We start from the raw sequence: 19293 nt of genomic DNA on the forward strand, positions 1-19293 counted from the left end.
CTTTCTTTCTTTCTTTCTTTCTTTCTTTCTTTCTTTCTTTCTTTCTTCTTTGTTTCTTTGTTACTTTCTTTCTTCCCCCTCCCCATTTACACTGATGTAGTTATTGTGAGTACACTCTTTCTTATTTCTACTTACTTGGTAGAGATCTAGGCCAACATTCTCATCTTACAGAGAAGGGAACTGAGGTCCAGATGGGTTGAGATTTGCCCAAAGTCACATAGGTAGTAAATGTCAGAAGTGCATTTGAACTTTCCTGACACTAAATCCAGTCTTCTCTCCATTGAGGTTAATGCTGCCTTTTACTGACTCTGTATCATTTGATAAGTCTTGTCATGCTTCTGCATTATTCATATTCTTAATGTGTTTAATCATCCCCCAGTTTATAGGTATCTATTTTGTTTCTAGTTCTTTGTTATCCTGCCAAAAAAGTGCTGCTAATGAATATTTTAGTATATAGGAGGTCTTTTTTATGTCAGTTATACATTTCAAGATAACTTGACTAGGCTCTTGGGTATACTTTGTGGCTAATGAATAAAATTAACTTTGTGGAGCATCAGAAGGTGAGGAGAGATTTCCAAAATATCAACCCATGGCTGTAAAAGAGGAACTGTCTTGGCATACGTTCTCAAGGGAGGGCATTCTTGAGCATTTGGGAGACACAGATTTCTTTCTGGAACTCCCTTAATTTAGTTACACCATACAGTCCTTTTCCCTTTCCCACATCTTTGCTGGGTCAGAAATAGCAACTTGGGTTGGATCTTAGGTGGTGGGAACTGGAGTATTCTAGGTTAATTGCAATGAACTTGTGAAGTTTCCTTTTACAATTATGCTGAAAGCAATAGATCCCACTGCCCAGAGGTGAGGTAGCAACTAGACAGTAGACACCATGGGCTTTGCTGGTGCCTGGGGGATTTGTGGTTCTCAAGTTTGACGTCTCATATGACTTGTCAAGCCAGGGGAAAGAGGAAGTTAAAACTGAAAACTCAGACCTTTCTAAAAACCTCTTCTCCCCGGGGGAACTCAACCAGTCTGTTGTCTGACTTTTTTTCCAGAAGGTGCCATGGGGCTTCCTGTATTGTTCAACTGCATTCTGACGGTGCTTCTTGCAGGTATGTGAGGAGCGGGTGGCATGATCTACATATAGGAGGGCTTTGGGGCTTTGTTTGGTTCCCATATTTCTTAGATTTCAGTAAATCTCCTACCTCTCATTCAGTATTAAAGGAAAACAAATGTTAGTTTGCCAGGCATATGCACATGAGAAATATAATATGAAGGTTAATTAATTTTTCATAAAAAAAGCTTCATTTGGTACTTAACATTATTAATATCACAAAGTTGTTAAATGTTTATTAGAATACAGTCAAGTAAATTGATGAGGCATTTGATTCTCTTTCATATCAACCGATAGTCTCATTTTTCTTAAAGTTTTTGAAAGAGATACTTACGCATCATTTTCAGCCTACAGGTTGCTTCTTGTTTTCTATTTAATGAAATCAAGAAAGATAAGTTGTTATAAATGGGAGTAATTCTTTTTAGAAAGTTTAATAGGATAATATAGTTATTTAAAAACTATTCCTCTCTGTTCCCTTGACAAGTCTCATATAAAGGGCATGTGAAACTCAGTTTGGGAACCTCTGATCTGCAAGGAGGACGCTCATGGACGGTGGAAGAAGAACAGGAAACGGGTGTTTGATTTAGCAAATCCAAAGCCTCGTTCACATTACAGGGCATGGGAAATGGGGCGGAGAGGGGCAACCAGCTAAGAGCTAAGAGCCAAGCTGAGGTCAAATGCCGTCTGTGAATGGAGTAGGAAAATCGCTCTTTAGTTAGGATCAAAGGGTGATAGATTTAGAGCTAGAGGGGATCGCAGAGTCCATCTGGTGCAGTGTCCTCATTTTCCAGATGGGGAAACTGTGAACCAGGGTAGTTAAATGACTTACCCGAGATCACAGTGGTGATAAGTCTCAGAGGTGGGATTTGAACTGAGATCCACTGCCTTCAAAACTAGTGCCATTCGTCAAGGTATTGCCCGAGGGACGTCATACTGAACGTAATTGGTGAGCCACCACATCCTACCTCGAAGCTGCTTGAATTGATGTCTATCTCCTGGATGCCTAGCTTGTAACCTGGAGGAACCTGTAAAGTTTGATACTTAATAGCTCTGTTCTCTGGGGCAAGCCGTTTAACCGAACTTCATTTCCATACCTGGAAAATGGGAATACTTTCACCCCCTACTTCACAAGAAATGTTTTTTTGTTTTTTTTGGTAAACCTGAACATTCCATAGAAATGTGGACTCCCCTCCCCCCTATTAATACATTAAATAAACAGACATTTATTCCAGGGGGCTGTTCTTTTTCACTATACAATTTAGCCCTTTATTATCGAGCATTTTCTTCTCTAATTGTTTATGTGTTTTTGTTTTATCTTCTCAGCTGAGAGTATGTTTCTTGTTACTTGGGATGAAAGTTGAATTAGAATAGAAAGATAGAAGTTGATTGAATTGATTGTGCACCAGACGTTGGGTACATAGTGTATTCAGCCCTTTTTATTAATTGATTTCTTTTTATTTTTTAATAACATTTTCCCCAATATTGCAAAATGTTGCAAAAATAATTTTCAACATTTGTTTCCCAAAATTTTGAGTTTCAAATTCTTTCCCTCCCTTCCTTCCTCCCCCCCTCCCTGAGACAGCAAGCAATTTGACACAGGTTATACATGTGCAACTGTGCAAAACATATTTCCAGATTACTCATGTTGTAGAAGAAAACAGAGACCAAAAAAGAAAAAAAAAACAAAGAAAAAAATAAAATGAAAAATAGTATGCTTCACTCTGCATTCAGACTTCATCAGTTCTTTCTCTGGGGCTGGATAACATTTTTCATCATGAACCTTTTGGAATTGTCTTAGATCATTGTATTACTGAGAAGACCTAAGTCATTCACATTTGATCATAGTACAATATTGCTGTTACTATATAAGATGTTTTCCTGGTTCTATTCACTTTACTTTGCATCAGTTCATGTAAGTCTTTCCAGGTTTTTCTGAAATCATCTTGCTTGCCATTTCTTATAGCACAGTAGTATTCCATTACAATCATATACCACAACTTGTTCAGCTATTCCTCAATTGATGGGCATCCCCTCAATTTCTAATTCTTTGCCACCACAAAAAGAACCACTATAAATATTTTGGTACAAATATTTCCTTTGGGCTACAGACCTAGTAGTGATATTGCTGTGTCAAAGGGTATGCACAAATTTATAGCACTTTGGGCACAGTTTGAAGCTGCTCCCCAGAATGTTTGGATCAGTTCACAATTCCACCAACAATGCATGTGTCCTAATTTTCCCACATCCCTTCAACATTTATCATCTTCCTTTTCTGTCATGTACGCCAATCTTCTAAGTGTAAGGTGGTACCTCAGAGTAGTCTTAATTTGCATTTCTGTAATCAACAGTGATTTAGAGCATTTTTTTATATGACTATAGATAGATTTAGATTTCTTTATCTGAAAACTGTTTGTTTCCTTTGACTATTTATCAGTTGGGGAATGACCTTTATGCTTATAAATTTGACTCAGTTCTCTATATATTTGAGAAATAAGGCTTTTATCAGAGACACTTGATGTAATCCCAGCCCCCCCAACTTTCTGCTTTCCTTTTTTTGGCTAGGCAATGGAGTTAAGTGACTTGCCCAGGGTCACATAACTAGTAAGTATTAGATGTCTGAGGTCAGATTTGAACTCAGGTCCTTCTGACTCCAGGGCCTGTACTCTAGCTACTGTACCACCTAGCTGCCCCTTTCTGCTTTCCTTCTAATCTTGGTTGTATTGGTTTTGTTTGTGCAAAAAAACCCTTTAAATTTAATTACTGATTCATTTCTGATGGCTTCAGGCCACATCTCTGTCCTTACTTTAATAATCTTTACAACTTGAAAATGGTGGAACCCCAGGGCTCCTACATTATGCTTTAAAAAATAAATATACTTTAAAATTATGTATAACAAAAAAATTATTTTCATATGAAGCCCTGGGGGTTGGATTTGAAGCACACCTGGAATACTTAACTAACTATGTGACCCTCTGGTAAATCCCTTAATTTCTTTGAGCCTCAATTTCTTCCTGTAAAATGGAGATAAATAATATTCTCACCCACTAGTTCAGAGGTTATTCACATCAGTTCAAATGAATACTTGAAAACTATGCACCATTGTTAGGTACTGGAGATACAAAGAAGAAGATGAAAACATCTCTGTCCTCAAGGACTTCACATTCTACAGGAAAGCTCTTTGGAAATTGTTAAGCTAATGTCCAGCCGTAGAAATGTGAGTTATTGTTATTAGGGCAGCAAGGTGGTACCATAGGGCATAGAGCACTGGGCCTAGAGTCAGGAAGATGAGTCTTCCTGAGTTGAAATCTGGCCTCAGACACTTACTAGCTCTGTGACCCTGGGCAAGTCGCTTAACCCTGTTTGCCTCAGTTTCCTCATCTGTAAAATGAGCTAGAGAAGGAAATTACAAACTACTCCAGTATCTTTGCCAAGAAAATCCCATATGGCGTCATGAAGAGTCAGATATGACTGAAAAGACTAAACATAAAATTATTTTTATTATTATTATTATTATCATTATTATTATTATTATATCTTTTTCTTGTGAGAGGCAGCTTGGTGTAGTGGATAGAGAGCCAGCCTCAGAGTCAGGAAAACCTAATCCTGCCTCTGACATGTACTGGTTGTATGGCTCTGGGCAAGTCATGTTATGTTACTTCTCAGTGATATCAAACTTAAATTGAAAATGTACTAGGGGCAGCTGAATAGCACAGTCACACCCTGGAATCAGGAGGACCCAAGTTAAAATCTGGCCTAAGACCCTTACTAGCTATGTGACCCTGGGCAAGTCACTTAACCCCGATTGCCTCCAAAAAAAGAACAAAAATGTACAAGACTTTACATAAGGATCTTTGTGGACTAGATATTGAATTAGAAAACCACATGTTAACATTGTCTGTGTTCCATTACATTTTTACTTATTTTATTAAATATTTCCCAATTGTATTTTAATCTGGCTTCATTAAGCTCCAGAGTGTGGTGGGGTGGCAATGCAGAAGAGGTGCCCCTTGTGTTTGATACCTCTGCTCTCTAGGTAACTCTCTAAGACCAAAGGTGCTAACCTACCATGGTAGAGGCAGTTTTTTCATTGGGACTTCCTCATACAATTGAAATCACAGATTGAAATCTCATTGAAATCCTTAGACCTTTCTCCACACTCTACAAAGTACCTTATTCTTCTTCATTTCCCATCATGCTTATACCTTCCCACTTAAAAAGAATGCTAGCATTTATGTAGCTCTTTAGTGTTTCAAAATGCTTTACATGAGTTACTTCATTTGATTCTCACAGTCCTGTGAAGTAGGTGCTGTTATTATCCTCATTTTACAAGATGAAGGACATGGAGGCTGAGATAGCTTAAGTGACTTGCCCAGGGACACAGAGCTAGTGTCTGAGACGAGCTTGACTTCCTGTTTCTGACTCCAAGTTCAATGTTCTAGGCAGTACGGTTCCTAATTGTCTGTTTTCTAACCTTCATCCTTTTCTCTTTACTAGCAGGTCCTTCTATGTCTGCACAGACTGTGAGAGGAGTAGTAGGTCAATCTGCCACTTTGCCCTGCATGTATTCAGTGCATCAGGGTGTCACATCTATGTGCTGGGGTCGAGGATGGTGTCCTCTGAATGGGTGCTCAAACGAAATCATCTGGACAGATGGACACAAGATGACCTTTCAGCATTCTGGCCGATACTACTTAAAGGAGGACCTTTCTCAAGGGATTGTGTCTTTGACAATAGAGAACCTGACAGAGGCAGATGCTGGGACATATTGCTGCCGGGTGGAAATTTCTGGTTGGTTTAATGACCAAAAAGTCACAGTGAATCTGAAGGTTGAGCAAGGTGAGCCTTTCTCTTTTCTTCAAATGAGATGTATTTGTAAAACACTTAGCTTAGTGCCTGGCACATAGTAAATGTTACATAAATGCTTAATCTCTTCCACTCTCTTCCCTTCCTCTGAAAAATCTTCCTAAGGAAAACTGAGTCAAAGGAACTTCTCTTAAGTTTTTCTGATCTCAATTTCCTATTTGGATTTTCTAAGGTCTTCATTCCAGGTCCTCTCTTCTGTAGGGAAGCTGGCATTCAGATACACCTGTCCAACTTTGTTTTTTATTTCCTCATGAAAATGGTGCTAGGATGACACTAGTTTGTAGATAGATGATATGTTTAGAAGATCCACCTTTCCTTTCTAGGCCTTTGGAAAAGAGATTTTTTGCAGTTGGGACATCTTTGTCACATCTTGCTGCCATGACTGGTAAAAAGGAGAATGAATTTTGGAAAGGACCTGGGCTCTCATTCTGACTTTGCTATTCCTGAGACTTTGGGCCCACAGGTGGCAGAACTGGAATGATAATTGGAGTCATCTCTGGGCCTAAGCTTTCTCATCTGCACAATGAAGATGACCATTATAAAGTTCTTTTTTGGGTCTAAACTAAGAATTCCATGATCTTCTCATTTGGCCCTTGCTAGACAGATCAAGTAGTTCATTCCCATATTGAGAAAATGTTAAGGTGCCCCTCATGGAGTTGAAGAGATTCACTGCAATTCAGCATTTCAGCAAACATTGATCAAGCCCCTTAAGTAAAAGATACAGATAGATGCAGGAGAATAAATATGTTGACCCTGCCTTCAAAGAACTTAACTTTTACTGGATGGTTCTCCAAAGTTACTTAGTATCTGATGTCATCTTCCCCATCAGACAGTTTCATTTATAGGAGGCCTGAGTCACAATCACAGTAATATTTCATTACTCACAACCTAACAAGAGTAAGACCTCAAACTCTGAAGTCCACCCCTTTGCCTATTCTTGATTTTTTTCTTTTTAAGGAGGAAAGGGATTTGGCTTGTGAGCTTTCAAGGTAAGACCCAACACAGTGCCCCTCAAATGGCTGATTCTGAGGAAGCCATGTCTGAGAATGGGATAGATGTTAAGAGTAAGTGGGCTTAGAAGAAAGTGTTAGAGGGTAGATGCTCCACTAGTCAAATGGAGACAACTGCCCTGCTGTACAAGAGTGGAGGAAAGAAACTAGTATATTAAACACCTACTATGTTCCAGGCCCAGCACTCTATCTGCTGTACCACCCAGCCACGTCTGCAATGAGATCACAGAAAAATGATTCCAAACTCAGCTTAAATGCCATCTTTTCCATGAAGATTTTGTTACTAGAGTACCCCTCTCCAAACTATCTTAGGGTCAACATAAAGTCCTTAAGGGCAAGGGCTGCTCCCCTTCTGTCTTGGTGGCCCCTGTGATTAGTATAATGCCTAGAACAGTGTAAGAGCTTAATACATGATGGATGGATTGAATGATTCCTACCCTTCTTGGAGTAGTGACACTTTTCATAATGATTTGTTTTTTGCCTTCTGCCTCTCCCGCTTCTGTGGAAAATGATTCATCATCCTTATTTATTCATTCATTAATTTACTGGGGGGAAGAAATCAGGGTTAAGTGACTTGCCCAGGGTACACAACTAGATAGTGTCTGAGGTTGGATTTGAACTCAGGTCTGCCTGACTCCAGGACCCATCCTTGTTAATAGCCACTGTGTCACCTAGCTGCCCTGATACATGGTATTTATATTACCCATTATAATTCAGTTAATAAACATTAGTGTTTTGAAAAATTGAAGATAATTCCATAATAAAGCTTAAATAACTAGATACCCTCTATACAATATTTGTATTGGGGAATTCCTGTAGTCAGAGCTTTGGGCAGAGGATATAAGAATGAAAATCAAGTTTTGAGCAGTCTCAGGTCAGGCATATATGCTAGGTCATGCTCTAGAGAGGTTGAATCAATGAGGCAGATAATTTTTAAATCCCCAATTATTAAATACAAAGACTCAGCAAAGATGTAGAGGAATAACTCTCCAGATCCCCTTAGGGAATCACTTAGGTCAGTGACATCCCATGTGGGCCCAAGGCCCAACACAGTATTTGAGGTATCTCAGGATTTTGAGCTGGAAGGATCCTCAGGTCATCCTATCTAACTTTACAAATGAGGCAGATGAAGAAACTGAGGCTCAGGGAGAGGGTAAGTGACAGTTGCTGGGGTATCACAGAGCTGAGATTAGAATCCAGGTTCTTTGGCTACAAAACTGGTGCTGTTTAGCCTCAGACCCCTGTTTAGTCCATTAACTAAATCAAATTGATTTTGCTGGCCCTCCAAACATTTTCTCCTTTCCTCACACTCCTATGCCTGTTAGACTTACTCTTGCTTTCCCCGCCCTTTGGGGGATCCCCTTAGCTGCCTCCTCTTTGTGTTCCCTATAGCCTGTCCCAGGCCTCAGAGCACTTCTCCTTCTGCTTGGGCCAGACACTTAAAAGCTTTTGAGTTATTTCAGGTTTTACTCCTTTTGCTCTCTTGCTGTTCTTATCTTGGTCCTTTGGAGCTAAATCTGAGGGGAAGGTAGGTGGGTAGTATCTTTCATCAGCTCTCCAAGTAAAATTAGATGCCTCATGGACAAACATTTCCAAGTTCATTACCCACTATCTGAGTGACACAATTGATTTTTTGAAGGTTTGAAATCAGGGTATCCAGAGTTTAAGCACAGTGGCTTGTATCTAGAAGGTGCTTGATAAATGCTTGTTGAAATGAAATGCCATCTTCTGGGAAGAATGAGGCAAGTAAGTCTAGTGGAAAGAGAATGCCATTCAGGAGACCTTGCTTCCAGGATATGCTCAGAAATGCTTAACAAAGTGTTTTTCACTGGGACACACTTTTAAATTTAATCTTCATTCTTAACACTTTGTCTATCACTTTCTTAAGTCTAGACAATCAACAAAATAATAACTCAAGGCTGGATTTGCAGCATTTGCCAGTTTCCAGGGTGTAAATGCTCACACTGAAAATTTAACGACCAGCTCTCTGATTCAAACTTTCTCTAGCACACTCAGAGTCAGGGGGTCTGTCTTTTTACCTTGGACAAAGTACTTCAATCTTTACCCACAACTTTCCCACCTGTTGACAAGGCATATAAGGCCCTGGGCCTGGGGTCAGGAAGATCTGAATTCATATCCAGCCTCAGACACTTGCTTGCTGTGTGACCTCGGGCAAGTTACAACCTCTTTCTGCCTCAGTTTCTTCACTTGCAAAATGGGGATAATAATATCAACTCTTTCCCAGAGTTGTGAAGCAATTAGATGATACCGTAGATAGAGCATTGAGCCTGGAGTTAGGGAGACTTGAGTTCAAATTCGACTTCAGACAGACTTACTAGCTATGTGAAGTACATAGCACTGGACCTGGAATCAGGAAGACCTGAATTCAAATCTGGCCACAGACACTTACTAGCTCTGTGTCCCTGGGCAAGTCACTTAACCTCTGTTTCCTATCTGTAAAATGGAGACAATAGGTAAAACCTGTCTCCCAGAGTTGTTGTGAGGATTAAATAAGATAGTATTTATGAAGTGATTTGCAAACCTTAAAGCAATATTTAAGTGCTAGCTATTATATCTGTCAAATAGGTGTCATATAATCTCTGACTTACTTCTTGAGTATAAATGAGACCTATAGTTCTTTGGATATAGCTATGCAAATAAAAGTGACAGTTATTTCTTTTTCCTCATAAATAAGCCTGGGGGAAGCCATTACTTGCTCATTACTTGTTCCTTGATGCTGACCCATGAAAAATATTTGTGTGTACCTTATATAAAATCTTACCCTGGGTCTTAACCTTACTAAAAGAGAGAGAGATTCTAGAATGGTAAGGATTTTAGGATTGGAAAATAAGTTCAAGTTGGAAGGTAGCTCAGTGGCCATTAATATCCAAACCACATCTGACTAGAGATCTCTTCACCAACATCCCTGACAAGTAGTCATTCCTCCTTTGCTTGAAAACATCTAGTCAGGGGGATCTCACTATCTTCTAAAGCAAGCCATTCTGTTTTGGGATCACTCTAATTGTTAATAACCAGCATTTAATTAGCACTTTCAGATCTGCACAGCCCTTTAAGAGTATTGTTTCATTTGATTCTCACAGTAACCCTGTGAGGTAGGTGCTATTATTATCCCCATTTGGTAGATGAAGAAACTGAGGTAGACAGAGGTTAAGTGAATTGATCGGTCACACAGCTAATAAGCTCTTGAGGCTGAATTTGAACCTAGATCTTCCTGAATCCAAGTTCAACACTCTATCCACTGGGCCACCTAGCTGCCTTTAAGGACGTTTTTTCCCCCCTTCTGAGGAAGCTTTTTCCTTACATAAATCTGCCCTTTTACAAATACCATCCATTTCCTCCTAGTTTTGCTCTCTGTGGCCACACTAAAGTACCTTGGAGGCCATGTCCTCCTCATTTCATAGAGATGGCCAAGAACTTGTGCTCCAGACAGGAGAAATGACTTGTCCATCCCTAAAAGTACCAGAACTGTCATTTGCCTTGCATTCTATCTTCAAGTTCAATGATCTTTCCACTATATACACCACCCTAAACTTCTGTTTGTTGGTCATTTCTCATAATTTTCCCCGGCTCATGTTATTTGTTTTCTTGCGTCTCTATGGCTTCATCCTTGTCTTGAAAACTTGTTTCTAATACTAGCCAACATTGTTACTGCTCTAACCTCTACATCTTATCTGATGTTTAAAACCACCTAGGTCAGGGGATTTTTCATGGGAGAGAGAAGAGAGGGCTCTCTGAGCTCTGAGATTAGAAATGGAATGAAGAAGAATGGGAACTGATCTTTTAAAAGTGATTTCTATATGATAGACTTTCAAAGGCTGGTGAGAGTCTGACAACCACTCTTCAGAAAGCCTCCACATGAAGACAAGATATCACATTGCAAGGACTGCCTTCAGAGAAGAGAATGTATTTTCAAAGAGATGAAATAGATTCTAAGCACAGAGAAATAAATCTGGACAAGTCTTTAGTAGGGCTAACCAAGGCAGACCCCATCCAGAACCATCTTGGCACCCATTTTCTCTTTTCTTACAATAGAACTGGACTCATTGGTGCTGGAGTGATTGGATTCCAGTACCCTTTATCCATTTAGGTAGTACCTAGAGTTGGCAAAGATAAATGATTTCATTTGGACAGATGAAAATTGTTTTGAAAGGACCCTGGGGCCCTTTGTGGTGGAGTGCATTCATAGTCCCTGCTATGGGGAAGCTGAGGCTGGGATGTTCCTTTGCTTCAGACATTCTAAGATACAATGGGCTAATTGGATGTCTGCGCTATAAATCTGGCACCAATATAGTGAGTTCCCAAGAGTGGGGAACCACCTCCCTGCCTAAGGAAGGGTGAACCATTCCAGGCTGGAACAGGTTAAAGCTACTGTGATAATCAGTATTGAAACTGGGCCCATGAGTCCACTTCCAGCCTGGGTGAGATGGGGAGACCTAGTCCTCCCCCACCAAAGAAAAGAAAAGACTCTGGGGATATTATGAAAAAATTTAGCATTTATCTCCTGTTTTTTCTAAAGTGGAAATTCTTAATGTGCTTAAGAGTTCTGCTTACTTTGCAATTCCTGTCCTGTGGCTCATTCTCTAAATTCTCTTTTAGATATCCTGATAATGGAAGTTTAGATTTAAGATAAGAGGGAAGATAGTCTCTTTTCACCGGGAAATAGCTTGTCTCTATTTAGACAAATTATAGATTAAAAATCTTGCTAAGCTTGGCTTTTAATATGGATCTCAAAGTCTTTTATAAAAGACCTTTGACCACTTCGAAGTAGACCATAAAATTCTGGGAGGATCAGAGGTATTTCAAACTGTTAGCCATTCTAATGTAATGGAACATTTTTCAACTGATTATCTGTTTGACCCAGGTAGAGTCCCTAAAGAACTGGGGTTTGTTTCAAAAGGAAGCATAGACAAGCAGAATGGTTTTGAAATCATACATGGGATTTATTATATACTTTCAAAAAGTAAGCAATATGAAATGGAGATCCATGCTTTCATATATACAACACTTTTTGTGGTTCACTGCGTATATATGGAAGTTCTCTTTCTCTTTTTTTGGTGTTTTAAGTTCAGGATAAGAAAGTTTTTTGAGATTCAGAAAGAGGAATTTAGGTAATGTCCTGCCTTCTTTAAAAATACATTTTTATTTATTTCTTTATATATTTCCCAATTACATGTACATTTTTAAACATTTATTTTTAAAAATTTTGTGTTCCAAATTCTCTCTCCCTTCCACCCCTCCCCCACTCCTTGAGAAGGTAAGCAATATAATATTGATTATACTTATAAAGTCATGCAAAACATTTCTGTATTAGCTATGTGGTAAAAGAAAACACATACAGAAAACCAAGAAAAATAAAGTGAAAAAATTATGCTTAAATCTACCCTCAGAGTTCATTGGTTCCTTCTATGTCTTGGCTTCTTAATATTGGCCTGCATCTGTGATTTCTTTGCACTGTTGCAGATTAGAGAAAGTATTCTTCTTTTAGGGTCTATGGAACTCCAAGGGGTCTGTGGAGATTTTTCAGGGTGTCCAAGAACTTGAATGGGAAATATATATATATATATATATATATATATATATATATATATATATGTGTGTGTGTGTGTGTGTGTGTGTGTATATATATGCACACACATATATACATATGTATACATACACTCTCTCTCTCTCTCTTTATATATATATATATATGTATATGTTTCAATATAGTTTCCTTGATTGGAATTTTGGCCACTACCTGACACAGTGGATACAGTGTGGGGCCTGGGGTCAGGAAGACTCATCTTCCTCAGTTAAAATCTGACATCAGACACTTACTAGCTCTGTGACCCTGGGCAAGTCACTTAACACTGTTTGCTTCAGTTCCTCATCTGTAAACTGAGCTGGAGAAGGAAATGGTATTTTGTGCATTTAAAAACATTGTTCTGCTAATGTGTCCCTAGGCTTCTCCAGACAGCCAAAGTGCATGTGTGAGGTCTGTGATACCAAAATGGTCAAGATCTCCTTTTACAGAGTTGCCTAGGGGCACTGAAAGTGACTTGCCCAAGGTTATATACATCTAGTATGTGTCAGAGACAGGGCTTTAAGCCAGATCTCCCTTACTCCAAGCTGACCTTCAATCCAGCATGGTATGCTTCCTCTCAGTTTGGTTTATAGAACTATGAATTAGAATTTTTTTTTTTAAAGTGGCTATGAACTAGGGATCTGAGCACAGTAGAAGGTTTACTGATTTCTCTAATAATGATGGCCAGACTTCTCAGTATTGACTTATTTATATATTTCATGAAATTTAATGCAGAATTTAGAGAAGTCACTGTCATTCTTTGAAGATGAGAGGAAAGATAAGTAAATGCTTCTGTAACCATGTGTCTTTAGCAATTGTCTCACAAAAGGAAGTACCTTACTCTGATCCTTACTTGCTTTGATGGAGTTCTTGGAGGAAGTGAGCTTGGAGCTGAGATTTGTTAGAGGAAGAAAGTACTTGGACAGATGTGTGATTGTTGTAGGCCCAAGAAAGAGAGGGAAGAACCTCTTGGGACATAAAGTGGGGAAGGAACTAAGAGATCAAGAAATCTTTTGCAAAGTCATGAATTGGACACTGAGACCAGAGCCAACTGCCTTGTGTGGCGTTTCCAGTTTTCATTGCTCTAGGAAAAGCTGCCTCCCAATAGAAGGCAGCAGAAGCAGGCTGTGACTTAATTAATCCTTGTCTTTAATGTTTATTCTAACACTAGCCAGTACTGTTACTGCTCTAACAACCTTCGCTTCCACTCATTCAATGCTGACAACCCTAATATCCTCCGCTTCTACTCATCCAATGTTGACAACTACCGAGGACCAAAACTCAGGTAACGTCCCAATGTTTCTAAGGTTAGGAGATTTTTGGTGAAAGAAAGATTTTCTGTACAGGCACAATATACAGCCTAGTCCAATTGAGATTTGAAAAGGAACAAAGTAGGTTGGAACTTGATTAAAAATGTGATTTCTCTATAAGGGGTTTCCAAAGGGTGGTAAGAATGTGGCAACCATAGTTCTGAAGGCCCTCTAGATGGAGCATCTCAAATTGAAACAAGTTGTCATGTAGTTAGGACATACTTCAGGGGATTAGCAGAGGGAAGAAAATGTATAATACCCTGCTATGTATTTTAGGTATAAATCTTCCAGAAATAAAAATATTAATCTAACTATCTAAGCCATTTCTAGCTTACTGAGAGATGTCCAAACTGGCATGGTTCTCCCATGTCCTCTGACATGTCATTCTCTCCCAAGACAATTTGAGGTAACACTCATAGGAATCCTGAACAAGGAAATGATCACAATAATATGTTGAAATAGTTTTAAAATCTCTGCCTCTTGACTACTCTGGCTTCCTTCTAGTCCTAGCTAAAATTCCATTTACAAGAAGCCTTTTCTCATCCCCCTGATTGCTAGTGCCTTCCCTCTGTCAATTATCTCCAATATATCCCATATTTATCTTACTTCTATTTGCAGTTGTATCCTCCCTTACGCTGAGAGCTTTTCTGGGTAAAGTCTGATTTTGTGCTTTGCTTTGTATCCCCAAGCCTTAAATAGGTTCCTGGCACCTACGTGCCAAATAGATGCCTGTTGATTGTTTGACTGAGCTGGTTAACATTCCAAAATTGTAGTCACTTTCTATTTCTTCTGGGACCACTATCCTCAGGGATTCAAAGGGTCTCTTCTCTGTGATCAATGTCACTTCTGAATAATAGAAGAAGGCTCTTTCTTTTGAATAGAATAAAGGCCAATTTTCTTTGGTGTTTCCTTGGCCAATCCCTCTGTTCTGGGAATGGACTTTATCAAAAGAAGATGCACTAGAAGACCTCCCTGTTGGAACTTGAGTTTCCACTTTTTTTTTTTGCCTAGACAATGGGGTTAAGTGACTTGCCCAGGGTCACACAGTTAGTAAGTGTTATGTGCCTGAGGCTGCATTTGAGCTCAGGTCCTCCTGAATCTAGGGTCAGTGCTCTATCCCCTGTGCCACCTAGCTGCCCCATTGAGTTTCCACTCTTGATCCATTTCCATTTCCTTATAAACACCTCTCCACCTTTTTTGGTACAAGTATGGAAAGGGCATTTAGAAAAGAAAAATATTATTTTCTGATATTTCCAACTGAACTAAAAAGGAGGTTTTCAATATGCTTCCACACAGTGAAAGAGAAATTAATCAAACTTAGAGTGAAGGGAGCCAATCAAAGTGAAAGTCAAGACATGCCAGGCTACAGAGAAGGGAATCAGTGATGTGAAGGGTGGCAAGGAAAGAGCCATAAAGAAGAAGAAAGATAATTGGGGGAGGGGTGAAGAAGAAGGCACATTAGAGAAGTCTAAAGGGAAGTAATACCTAGAGTAGGAAAAAAAGATTCATAACGAACTCACTGAAGTTGAATTCTCCCGGGGTAAAGAGGAAGAAGAGGAGGGCACATAGGACAGGACAAAGAACACTGATTCTTGGGTTTAATGAGATACTGTTTGTAAAGCATTTAGCATACTGCTTGGCACACAGGAGGTGTTTATACTTCCCTCCCTTAGAGGATTGAGGTTCAAATCCTTACTTTGCTCCTGCCTTCCTGTGTACCCCTAGGCAAGTCACTCAACCTTTCTGGGCCTCTATTTTCATATCCCTCAAATGAGGGAGCTGGACTGGATGACCTTTGAGGTCCCTTTTAACTTTGCAGTGTTAAGAAGGAAAACTAGAGTCAGGGTCAGCAAGGAAAGTTTCTTGAGAGTGGTAGAAAGACCAGGCCCACAAATGCGGTTGTCACTCACCATCTGAAGAAGCTCCCAGAAGAAGAGGAGTTGGGGAAATTGAATTTGAAAAGAGGTTGGGAGGGGGAGGGGGGGGGGGGAATCAGTGCACTTAAAAAGGAATAGAGAAAGGAGGAGGATGTTGACCTGAACCCCTGCTCTTGGGCCTGGGAGACCATAGACTGGCAGTTCATGTCAGAAGGGAAAAATCACACCTGAGCACGATACAGGAAAAAGTTATCAGGAAAGACCTTCCTGGCCGGGCCCAGAAAGAGATGGCCTTTCTGAGCGGAGGCAGGAAAGAGGTAGCCCGAGGAAAAGAAAGGGCAGAGTGTGTGCTAGTTAACAGAATGTGTGAAGCTGGAAGAGGAGAGTGGGAGCTGTAAAGAAACAGGTCATAATTTCCTGGATGGTGGAGATTACAGGGTGGGGAAGACAGATACTAGTGACTTTGGGGAAAATGGAAAAGACAGGGAAGACAAATTTGGAAGACATTCCTAGGGCCATAGCAATGTTCCCTGACAGACTATCTGTTTCTTTTGTTCTGGTAGTTTCTTCCACCCCTGTTTTGGACATAGTGACAACAACCAGACCCTCAGAAACACCAGATGGAAAAAACTGGACACAACCTAATACCCCAATTGGTAATGATTTCTCCCCTCATGTTATTCACATAAAACAAGATAAACCATGGGTACAGCCTGAATACATATGCAGAACTCAACTGTCCATATGCAGGTACATACAGATGGGTGATTAGTATGATTCCATTCACATGAGTTTTATGGATTGTCCTGAAGTAGATAACACATTTGAAAGTTTTGTTATGTATCCTAAATTTGCATGTCCTTCCATTTATGTTACATCTATGCAAAGTGTAGTCACTGTATGGTCTACATGTATGCAAGACTTCTTGCATGCTAGGGTTACTAAGTTGTACAAGGACAAGAAGCCTTGTGGTATCTTAGCAAATATGCCTGGGATCCCATCCTTCCTGGGAAACAATCCCAGTTAAAGGGATAGGGACTGAAACTATGATTTCACCGTTAAAAGAAGGGAAGGGAACACATATTTATATGGTGCCCACTCTAGTTATAGGGAATTCCTTGGTGAGAAAGCTCTTAGAAATATAAGTCGGTATCTTTTCTTCAGGTAGCTAGGTGGTGCAGGGGAGAGAGTGCTGGGCCTATAGTTGAGAAGACTCATCTTCTTGAGTTCAAATCTGGCCTCAGGCACTTGCTAGCTATGTGACCCTGGACAAGTCACTTAACCCTGTTTACCTCAGTTTTCTCATCTATAAAATGAACTCGAGAAGGAATGGTAAACCACTCCAATATCTCTGCCAAGAAAAGCCTAAATGGGATCTCAAAAAGTAGGATGCAACTAAACAACAACAAATCTCTGCAGCTTGTAGGTTTAGGAAGTTGTGAAGAGCACTAAGGGATTAAGTTGAGGCTAGAGTTACATAGCCAGAACGTGGTATAAACTCAGGTTGTCTAAGATTTGGAATTGGCTCTGTTTTCTACACCATTCTACCCACCTCTGTTCAATTAAAAGGACCTTAAACGAAAAACCTACAGGACTTTCTTCACCCAAAGCAATTGAAATGGTATTTTGTTTTGGATGTTTGAACCTTTGGAAATTCCTCCTGACATGAGTACAAAATAGCCGCGTGGAAATGGGTTAAAACAACAGTGTAGAAAGCAATGGTAGCCTTTCAAATTCAATGTTGTTAGTGCCAACTAAGTGGTACAGTGGATAGAGCACTGGCCCTGGCATCAGGAGGACCTGAGTTCAAATCCAGCCTCAGACACTTGACACTTACTAGCTATGTGACTCTGAACAAGTCACTTAACTCCAATTGCTCACCAAAAGAAAAAAGAATTCAATGTTGTTGATAGGACAAATGTGGGGTAAGGAGGAGAGGGTGGACATCATTCTCTAAAATCTGTCAGGAAAAAACAAAGTTAAAAAAGTTAAGAACTTTTGAAGAACTGAAGACATAGGTTCATCAATTTAAAGCTAGAAGACCACCTAGTCCAACTTTTTCATTTTATAGAAGACATGAAAGCCCATAGAGGTTGCCTCTGTTACAAAGGTCATAGCTGAGATCTGAGTCCAGGTTCTTTGACTTCCAAACTAGTGTCATTTCCATTGGGCCATGCTGTCTCTAAAACGGATGTATTTTGAATGACTGTTTCTTATACTCAATGGCTCAAGGACAAGTTCTTACTAAACTACGCCTCAACTGACTATAAAACCCCAGACCACAAGAGTCCTTAGAGATCGTCTGGTCTAACCCTCTCACTTTATGCAGGAAGAAACTGGCCAGTGAGATGGAAAGTCAGAGAGTTTGTTAATGGAAGAATTAAAACTAACACCATATTCTAGCATTCAAGTTTCATTCAACTCCGTGGAACACTAGGCACAAGACAGGTAGAAACTTAGACTAGGAGATAGTCAGAAGGAACTGAAATGGGACTTTTGATTTGATTAGCAGTTTTGTTTGTGCTGAATTAACATCACATTTTCTATAGTTAGAGGATTTCCTCTTCCACTAAAGTCTTCCCCTCATACTTGTTTGTGATGTGGTTGTGATGCTGGGTTCTTGAAGGCTAGGTGTGCCAGCAGAGCTCAACCTCTGGCAGGTCCTATGAAACTGGAAAAACTTTGTGAGTGAGCCCAGTGAAGGACTGCAAGTCTGTCATCAATGACCAGCCTGGTACAGGTCAGAGATCTTCTACTATGTCGGCCACAGAGTAATGGTTTCTTTTTTGGCCACTGAAACTCTTGAAGGCCAACTATTCATTTAAAGAGTGGTTATGGTTTGCCTCTGTATTGGTTGTATTAACACCATTTAAAAGACAGATACTTGAGGCGTGAGAAGGGGATTTTATGTGTTAGTGAGGTTGAAGAGGCTATGACTCACATTTAACATAGGGAGGATCTTCATCTCTCTTTACTTGTTATTTGATATGTTACCTTATTAGTTCTCTCATCTTGGGTTCCAAGCAATCAAGGAATATGTTTTGAAATTTCTTGATAAATTTCCAAAATTGCAATACCTCATTAATTAAATAGCATTGAGCTCCCACAAGAGTTTGTTAAATGAACGAGTGAAACCTCTTTCCCCATAAGTTTTTGCTCATCTCTTTTTTCAAACTCTAATTTCCTCTCTAATTTCCCAAACATCAGATTTCTATTCATACAATTTGGTAATAGTGTAACACAATAATACAACAAATAATTATTAGCAATATATCAGCTCTGAGGAAGATTACAGCTGTAGTCACCTAACCATTGCTGACTTTTCAATTCTGGAAACAAAGTCTCTTCATTCAGCTTTCTTAGGACAGCAAGTCAAAATCTCTCTAACATTCTCTTCATCTCTTTGCCTCATTCATCTCTCTCTAGCCATGATAGGTAACTACAGAATTACAGTTTTATGACTGTCTAAGATTCCATTCTTCTTCTTCTTCTTTTTTTTTTTAGGCATTTGGGGTTAAGTGACTTGCCCAGGGTTCAC

At 39.6% G+C, this 19293-nt stretch overlaps 1 protein-coding gene across 1 annotated transcript; it reads left to right on the plus strand.

Moving 5' to 3' along the window:
* Positions 1–996: 996 nt before the first annotated feature.
* On the plus strand, positions 997–16461 carry LOC114036881 (hepatitis A virus cellular receptor 1 homolog; the record flags this gene model as incomplete). The annotated part of the gene is made up of 3 exons (XM_027853597.1): positions 997–1109; positions 5606–5947; positions 16319–16461. Coding segments are annotated over exons 1-3 (534 nt in total), but the record flags the coding sequence as incomplete, so codon positions are not given.
* Positions 16462–19293: the final 2832 nt, after the last annotated feature.

The sequence above is a fragment of the Vombatus ursinus genome, unplaced genomic scaffold (genome assembly GCF_900497805.2).
Source record: "Vombatus ursinus unplaced genomic scaffold, bare-nosed wombat genome assembly UNPS02010166.1, whole genome shotgun sequence".
NCBI lineage: Eukaryota > Metazoa > Chordata > Mammalia > Diprotodontia > Vombatidae > Vombatus > Vombatus ursinus.